Source organism: Hydra vulgaris, chromosome 11 (genome assembly GCF_038396675.1).
Source record: "Hydra vulgaris chromosome 11, alternate assembly HydraT2T_AEP".
Classification (NCBI taxonomy): Eukaryota; Metazoa; Cnidaria; class Hydrozoa; order Anthoathecata; family Hydridae; genus Hydra; species Hydra vulgaris.
This window is the reverse complement of record NC_088930.1, coordinates 33,520,001-33,530,000: the sequence shown is the minus strand read 5'-3', so window position 1 is coordinate 33,530,000 and position 10,000 is coordinate 33,520,001. Positions and strand designations below refer to the sequence as shown.

The 10,000-nt window shown below is 25.2% G+C and overlaps 1 protein-coding gene across 3 annotated transcripts in view; it reads left to right on the top strand.

The window, feature by feature from the left end:
- The window catches only part of LOC100212250 (N-chimaerin), a 45,290-nt gene that overhangs the window by 23,332 nt on the left and 11,958 nt on the right, over positions 1 to 10,000 (top strand). For all 3 annotated transcript variants that reach the window (XM_065810841.1, XM_065810840.1, XM_065810838.1), the window contains 2 exons: positions 6,222 to 6,284; positions 9,718 to 9,802. In XM_065810841.1, coding sequence (XP_065666913.1) covers positions 6,222 to 6,284; positions 9,718 to 9,802 — 148 coding nt within the window. The remainder of the gene's footprint in view (positions 1 to 6,221; positions 6,285 to 9,717; positions 9,803 to 10,000) is intronic.

Genomic DNA, 10,000 nt, shown 5'->3' with positions numbered 1-10,000 from the left:
TCAATTCAAAAATAGATACATGGCCAAATTCATACAACATTGCTCTGTGAAATATCATTTTCAAAGTATAGAATGGAACTTTTTTGCTACCTCTCACGGTAAAGGAGCAGTTGATGGGGTAGGAGGGTCATTAAAGCGATTTGTTTGGAACAGCGTAAAATCTCGTGAAGTGATCGTCTTAAACGCTAAAGACTTTCTCTTAGCATCAAATGGGTGCAAAACTTATGTTAGACTTATCAACACAGATGATATTAATCTAAGGTGGGCCTTAATATCTGATAAAATAGAAAAAGCGAAAGCCGTTACAAATATTACCAAAATGCATTTCTGGCGAGTAAAAAGTGGAAAGTTTTTGGTTTCAAAATTCTCTAATATTTTGTAATGGGGTTGCGGAACTATTTTAAAATTTATATATTAGTAAAAAAAATTTACTTGTCTAAGATATTTTTTTCCTATATTGGATTCCCGGCTCCGCAAAACATTTGCGAGTCGTATGAAAGTACATACTCCTAGATATTGAGCTATACTAAATAGAGTTAATAAAACAAAAAAAACAGGGAGCATAAATAGCATTAAGCGTTCGTTGCCTACTCCAAATAAAACGATCCCAGTATTGAAGAATCACCATGGATAACCTTGATAATGTTATAAAGTTCATATTTTTTAACATAATTTAATTGGTTTTTATAGACATTTATCTTTTTTTATTTCATTTATTGCGTTATTTGTTGTTTTTCATTTTTGGCTTTTTCGTTACGACCGTCACGACATAAAACTTAATAAAATTCATGGAAAACTTCAAGCGAAAACTATGAAACTTACCATATAGTAAGTTCAATGTGTAATTAAAGAACACAGCAAAGGATTTTTTTTCTCTCTGTGTAGATGGCTGCATAAAGATTGACAAAGTTTATTTGTTTAGATTTGTCAAAAAAGTAAGCGTTACGACCGTCACGCTACGTTGAGTTGATTTTTCAAATAAATTGAACACTTGAATAATTTAACTTTTGAATACTAAATTATATAATAGTATTTAACATTTCTGGAAATTTTCATGTAAATACCATTCTTGGTTCATTTTTAATGGCTGAAAACACGTCAAATGTTACGACCGTCACTTGCGTGGAATTGCCCATATATATATACTATATACTATATACTATATACTATATATAAATACTATATATATATATGTATATATATATATATATAATATATATATATATAATATATATATATGTAATATATAAAGTATATATATAATATATATATATATATATATGTAATATATATATATAATATATATATATATATATAATATATATATATATATAATATTTAAAAGCATCTCAATAGCTGAAAGTTAATAACTTATTCTATATATATATATATATATATATATATATATATATATATATATATATATATATATATATATATATATATATATATATATATATATATATATATATATAATATATAATATGTATATATAATATATATATATTATATATATATATATATATATATATATATATAATATATATATATATAATATATAATAATTTTTAGATATATAATAATTTTTTTTCCTTTGTCATATATATATATATATATATATATATATATATATATATATATATATATATATATATATATATATATATATATATAAAGTATATATATAATATATATATATATATTATATATATAATATATATATATAATATATATATACTATATATATATACAAGTCTTCACAGAAAAAGGGTGTGATTGCATGCCTCATTTGACCATGCATATAATATTTTGTTATGACAACTTGGTTACCGCTCTTTATAAGTTTTGAAAATTAACGTATTTAAAAAAAGTTTAATAAGCAAATGTAAACTAAAATTAAAAACAAACCGTAAATAATAACTAAAAAAAAATAAATGCAAAACTAAATTAAAATAAATTAAAATATTAACAAATGATAAAATAAATAAAAGATAAACCAGAAAAAATAAAAGCATAAAATTAATGTCTTTATTTTAGTTTAAAATTGTGTTTGCCTTTATGGAATTTAGAAAAGGTCTAAGTTACAAAGTTGTTTAATCCAAGCTTAAATACTTAATTTTTAAACTTTAACTTTTAATTTTTAACTTTAAATTTTTAATTTTTAACTTTAAACTTTGATATTTTCTAATGTCTACTAAGCAAATAAAACATTAAAAAAGAATTATCCATTAAAAGGATTTGAACCCTCATCCAACATCAAACTATCACTTCCATCTAAATATAACATTAGGCACTACACTATCATATATCATATATATATATATATATGTATATCATATATATATATATCATATATATATATATATCATATATATATATATATATATATATATATATATATATATATATATATATATATATATATATATATATATATATATATGATATATATATATATGATATATATATATATAGATATAGATATAGATATAGATATAGAATAAGTTATTAACTTTCAGCTATTGAGATGCTTTTAAATTATCTATTAACTTTGAAATATTAAAAAAATGTGTTTTTTGATATTTCAAATGTTTTTATTTTTACTGGTATATCTTTTAATTTTTTTATTATTTGTTAAGATTCTGTTTCTCTTTTCGTTTATAGTTTTTGTTTTTAATTTTCTTTTCAGTTTAGTTTGGTCTTTTTAGTGCATTTTTAAAACATGCAAATTATCAAAACATGTAAAGTGCCATGGATAAGTTGTCAAAACAAAATATCGTATGCTACAATAGACAAAATACACTATTGTATGGTCATATTATTAGACTCAAAATAATTTTTTGTTTTTTTGTTTGTTTTTTTGGAGGAGGGGTGGGGGGAGGGTAAGAAATATAGCTGTTAACTTTTTATTGTTTACATGTAATTTTAATTCCTGACCCTTGTTCTTTGTTTTAATATAAGAACTTTAAAATAAAATAAAAAAAGTTTTATATAAACTTTAGTTTTAAATAAACTATAAACTATATTAAATAAACTATAAACTATAAAACTTCAAATAAACTAAAAAGCTTTAAATAAACAAGTTTATAAAAGTTAGGCAAATTTTAATAATATAAAATAAAAATATTCCAGTTAGAAATAACTCAAATTTCATTTTTAGAGACCTGTGTCATAGCACATTGTATTTACAACTGTTTTTTTTTTTGTTTGTTTTTTTTCTATTCTCGAAGTCATATGGTAATTTATTGAATGTTGCAGTTTGTTTAGAATTAATGATGGGTAAAGTAAGTAATATTTACCCACGTAAATTAGGTAAAATATCTTTTTTACTGCAATAAACGTCAAAAAGTGTATTGCTTCAATTAACAACATTTTCTCGGCTCAAATTCAAGGTTGAATTGGAGGCACAGAGAAAGAGCCCCCTCTGGTCTGAAAAATAATGGCAAGAGATAAAATATTAGAATAAGTTATCGAACTGAGTTTTAAGATGCCAGCTAGACAACTGGAGACTGTTTTGAAAGATCAAGGCATCAACATTTTATCTAATTTTTCAAAGAGGAGAAGTTTTGAGCTAGGATTCAAGTTTAGAAAACTACTGAATAAGTCTGGGATGATTAAAAGATGTCTTATTTGAGCTCTTAATTTTTTCAGAATTGGTCTGCTTTTTCTTAAGATGGCTGGAGTTAAGTAAATTTGATTTTACTTTTCTCCAGATGCTTATACAAATAAAATTCTAGTATTGTGAGTCAATAAAAGATGGTTGGATTGACTGATATCATACCCATTGATTTGACTTGTATTTTGAACTTTACTTACCTATATAAATACAACCTGAATAAAGCAATCAATATTGATTGATTTGTTCAGGTTGTGTTCAGCGATGAATCTACCTTTGAGATTTTGGAAAGCAAAGCCAAACTTGTGTATTGCAAACTGGGAGAAAATCAAAAATCGGAATGTATTGTGAGGACAGCGAAGCAACCAACATCCATAATAGTTTGGTCATGCATATTTAGCAAGGTTACCTAGGTTACTAGTCAACTTCACTTTGTTTAAGTATTGATGAAACAAGATTAGTACAAGATATGCAATTTTTTATAAAAATTAAATAGTTCAATAAAATAAGTATTTTATATTTTTAGACTTTCAAGATAATTTTTTTAAAAATGTGTGAAAAGTAATTATCTTAATTAAAGAAGAACTAAGTTTAATTTATTTGGTTTTAAACCAGCAAAAAAAGACTTTATATTTTTTTATAATTTATATTTTTATATATGTTTTTTGTCATAGGTAATGTTAATAACAAACACTGTAGGCTTTTTTTTAAATACAGTAGAATCCCGTTAACTCGGACTCTGAAGGGGTATATATTTTTTGTCCAACTTAGCGAATGTCCGAATTAAGCAAAGCTCTCGTTAAGTCGGACTGTTTGAAAATGTCCAACTTATTGAGAATTCCTTTAAAGCAACAGGGTTTGTTTGATTTCCCAATAACAAACATTGGAAGTTTTTCTGCACACATGTTAGCTGCAGCAAGCCCAGTTAGTCGTATCTTGCAATTCTTATCTCCACTACATTTCTCACCTTTCAAATGCATACTTTTTTTGGAAGTGCTTTATAAAACAAACCGAACTCATCTGCATTGAATATATCACGCGAGTTATAACGAGACAATATTGTCGACAAAGTTATTTCCCTCTAAGGAACGGTCATTTCATTAGTAACATCTTGATTTTCACCTATAAAATATAAGAAAAGCAACTTTAAAATCAGCATAAATTTTATTAGCTATGGTTTAGGACTTTATGCAGTTTTTTTGCACTTTATCCACTTATTGCTTATTGCGTGGTAATAAGCTAAAACGTGGTAATGACTTTAAGCAAATTAAAACAACAGAATTGGTTTGATAATTTATTAGTTTATTGGGGATGGAATAGAAATGAGAGTTCCATGCTTATTATTATTTTTAAGACAAATTACTAAAAAAAATGTAAATATCAATGAAAAAATAAAATGATAAAATACCTGAAATTGTTTTAAACAGTACATTGTTTCTTTTTTTCCATCTATCTAACGATCCATCGGATGCTTGAAAGTTGTCACAGCCAAGTTCTTTGGCAAAATCCAAAGCTTTGACTTTGAAAATGGTGTTAGACACGGGAATGTTTTGGTGTCGGGTGTTTAAAAGCCAAATATAACATGCTTTATCCAAATTCTCATTTAGGGAGACACGCATCTGCACTCTTTTCGCAGAAGTTTTATTTTTTTCGACTTCTGAATATATTTTGTTTTTTTCTTTTGACCATCCAGACAATGTTTGCTTTGGAATCCCATATTTCTTTGATATAGATACAGATGGTTCTCCTTTGTCGAGTTCTTTTAGTATTTTGTATTTTTCTGTTAAAGTTCTACTTGATAGCTTTTTTTTAGTAGAGAAACCTTGATCTAAGTATAACCGAATGGAAGATATCAGTGAAAATGTTTAGTTCGTTAAATTATGTTTGACGCTAAAGTAATTAATTTTCAAACGTTCTAAGTTTAGTATTTTAATTGTTATTTTTAAATTTTTAATGTAATAGTTATTAACAAATAGAATTTAATCGAAGCTTAACTGAATCGAAAGCTCTCCGTTAAAATGTTTAGCTATGTTTAATTATATTTGACGCAAAAGTATTTTATTTTTGAGCGTTTAAAGTTTAAAATTTTTTTATTGAAGTATTGGAAGTTTTGTTATTATACGCACTTATATGCAAATTCAAAATAAAAGTCCTAGTTAAGCGAAGTTTTTTAGCCAAAGAGACCTCAAAAACCAGTACGAATTAGCGAATGGTCCGACTTAACCAGGGTACGACTTAAACGGATGATTTTACAGTAAGTTGATAGAGAATGTTCAAGGGGAATTGAAATTCCGTCCGACTTAGTAAAAGTCCAACTTATTCAGGGTCTGAGTTAACGGGATTCAACTGTATATAAAAACTCTTTTATGTTACTATAAAAAGTTAAAAAATAAAGTTTGTGAACAGAGAAAGAAGAGTAACAAGTACTGAGATAGTTCTTATAACAAGTAAAATGTTTTCTTTAGGGTTAAAGCTTTAATATAAAAGGTCTACTGTGTTTGTTATTAATATTAAAAAAATGTTCTTTCCCCATGTTTTGGTCTTTTTTTTATCTGGTTATTTTTACATGTATGTATGTATATAATATGCATTTAATATATTTTAGAATGAAGGAGTAAAAAAACCATCATTTAAAGCCTCAGAAGTTGCTAAAGAACATAATTTCAAAGTAAGTATTTAATAAATTTTTAAAACATAGTATCTTTTTTACTTGTCTTAAAATTAGAAAATTTTAAATAGACTGATCCTAATCATTTTTTCTGCTTTCGCATAAAGGAAGCTCTAAAACACTTTATTTAATAATAGAAAGAGGAAACGCTTAGATCTTTTTGCAGTAGGTTTACAAGCTTTCTATATTTGGAAAACTATTTCATTTATTTTGATTAAATGTGTTTGATTAAAGTTTTTCTTTATCAATTATTATCATTTTTTCATTATTACCATCTTAATAAAACACTGTTTTTAAGTTAACTTTTTTTTATTTCTTTTTTAATGAGAAATGTTCTTTAAATTGTTTTAAGTAAATAGTAGAATCTAAAGTCTTATTTATAATCTTATATATAAAATCTCTATAAAATAAAAACCTTATTTATAAACTTAATGTGTATCTCGTAATGTATATAAAATATCTCAGCTTATTAACCACCTCTGTATATATATATTTCACCTTATTTATAACCTTTATATATAAAACCTCACCTTATTAACCACCCCTTTATATTTAAAACCTCACTTTATTTTCAACGCCTTTATGTATCAAACTCTTGATATATTAATATAAACCAATCAGGATCAGAGTAATGTTAGATGTGCAGGATTTATATATGCATGCTTCAAAGCATTTTTAGGGTCATTAAAAAGTTACAAAATACTAGTTTAAAAGCAACATAATAATTATTATAATTAATGGAATTATAAGTTTTTAAATTTATATTATACAATTTTTTACATATTTTACATTTCGCATAATACATTTTACATTAAATTACACTTTTTTAGTGAAAATCTTTAAATACTGATAATGCTGAAATATAATATTCTACATCAGAAGTGGATCCTGATTTGAATTTATATATATATTTATAAAATATATATTGTATATATATTTTATAAATATATATAAATTCTAAATATATATTACATATGTATTTAGAGAGACATGGTTTAAAAAATATTTTTTGTTTGTGATTGGTACTTACTTGTTTGCAGTCCTTTATAAAAAATCATGCGATGTCAACAAAAATATTAAAATTTTCATGTAGAAAAGTAATTTAAAATTTGCAGAAGACTAGAGAATTTAGTTATTTGGCTTTTAAATAGTTACTGACTAGAGATTGTTATTGAAAACCTTGATCTGTTGATTATCTTAACAACTTTTATCACAAAACTTCATTTACAATTTCCCGACTTTGTCAAACAGTCGATCACATTTTCAACAGTTACTGGAATTTCTATGTTTTTATCAAATATTGAAAATTCTTTGCGCATTAAATAAGACTAATCAGATTACCCTGTTTTCTGTCATTTGTGTTTTTAGCCAACTTTTAATTCTTCACAATGTTGAACTATGTTCAGCTCTGGCAACACTTACAGGACATGACTTAATAAATTAAAACAACTTGTGAGTTATTGGGTATTGCAAGTGATCACACAAAATAAAACAACAGAAAGTTTAGTTCCTTCTCATTCTTCATCCTTATACTATCATAGTTCAATTTCAAAAATAAATTCAGGTGCAGGTAAGTTTTGGATACTATGTCCAATAATGATGTCATAAGATATATTATTGATTACAGAAACAGTTTCAACAACATCTTTATGGTTCAGTTAAATATTTTTTTTTAGCATTAACGAATTGATTTGAAGGCATTGCAAATTTTCATTAGGTTAATGTGTATTTATGTCCAATACCAGTGCATTAAGTAGAGGAATGTAAATTGATCGCTTGTAATATTCTTCCATTGTATCAAGGTATATTTTCACAGCATGTCTGTCTTTGCTTGTCATTTATCAGCATGTCTGTTGCTTCTTTTGTAAGTAAAACTTCCGTCTTTTTCGAGAGTTATTTTTTTTACTGCTGTAAAAACTTCATTTAACATTTTTTGCAGTTTTCTCTATTTTGTTTTAAAACAGTTAAAAGGTATTTTGAGCTTTTTTTTTTTTGTTTTTTGTTTGTTTTTGCTTTATGTAAATCTAAACCTTTCCTTTGAAACAACTGAGCCCATATGTTAGAAAGAACACATGTACAACACAGCCTAAAGACACAATAAAATCACTTTATCAAATTTATATTAATAAAGCTCTTGCTTTTGATGAAGATGCTCTATTTAACATACAAACTACAGGTTGTGGTTTTACAAGTTTGCACCCTTGTGAATATGCAGGTTTGATGTTGATATAAAAGAAGATATTGACAAAAAAAAGTATTTAAATGATTTTTTAAAATGTTTTTTTGAAGAAAAAATTCAATTTTGTTTAGTTTTGTTTTGAAGATGGTGTTTATTGTAACACACACGCATACACACACACACACACACACACACACACACACACACACACACACACACACACACACACACACACACACACACACAAAATACAAAGTGAGTTAAAGAGCAAGAGAACGAGAAAGACTCTAAAAACTTGATTTTAAAAACTTGAAAATCTTGAAAATTCTAGAAAACATGAAGGTAGAAGAGAGTTTAATGTGAATTTACTGAATGATAGCTTGCTTGAGCAGTGAATATTTTAGTATTTCTAGTAAAGAAAAAGAGATACAACTTTATTACAATGGGACAGAGGCTCAACTTTGGCAGCTGGAACAGATCTAATAACATAGTTTGTTTTTGAACCTTGTTAAAAAGCGAGAGAACCTAGTTAAAATAACTAGCCTATCTATGGCAACAGTATTCAATACCAGAATGATAAAGAAATTTATAGAAGTAAAAAATAGAATCAAGGGTAAAAAATGTGAACACAATAAAGAAATGCAACTATACCAGGTGCTAATTTTGCAACAGATTTTATGCATGGTTTTCATGAGAGGTCAATAGTTAATGATAATCCGAGAAGATGTAAGGTAGAGGAGTTGTTAAAAGTGTTACCATTCATCAGTATAGGAATATCAACAATTTTGCAATAATTACCAGCACTAAACAACTGAATTTTGTTTGAGCCAATGTTCACCAGCCACTGCAAGCTTCATTATAGATGATAAATAACTGTTTGCTTTGTTAGATTTTTCAACTGAGTATTTGAGTTATGTTCGCAGTATCTACATATTAGAGCAAATAAAAAAGATTATTTTTACATAGTTCAAAAAAGTGTTTTTTAAATATACTAAAATAAATTTTCATTTTTAAACTCATAATAAATTTCATCAATAAACATTTAGTGGTTTTAAACATTATAATTTTTACAATTAATAAAAAATAGTAAAAATTTATTTAGAAATATTAAATAGGTTAGCAATAAATTAAATATTTTAGCTTATAAATTTTGTTATTTAAAAAAATATATATATATATATATCTATCAAAACAACTGTTTTGTTTTTTCATAAATCATGTTCTAAATTTTTTACTCTTAGTTTTTAACTTTAGACACAGACATACTATGGACCTCATTGGTGTGATTATTGCAAAAATTTTATGTGGGGTTTAAAATCTCAAGGAGTTCGTTGTCAAGGTAGAGTAGTTTTTTTTTTAACTACTTTTTAATTGATTTTTAATTGATTTTTTGTTGTTAATACTCTACATAGTCTTTGCTGTTCATTCATTTTAATAACTATTCTTTTTAAAGTAATTTTTTTGATTTTAAGTTTATTAGTTTTAAATGTGTTAAAAATTTTTCATGCTTCATATGCATTTTATATTATACTATATA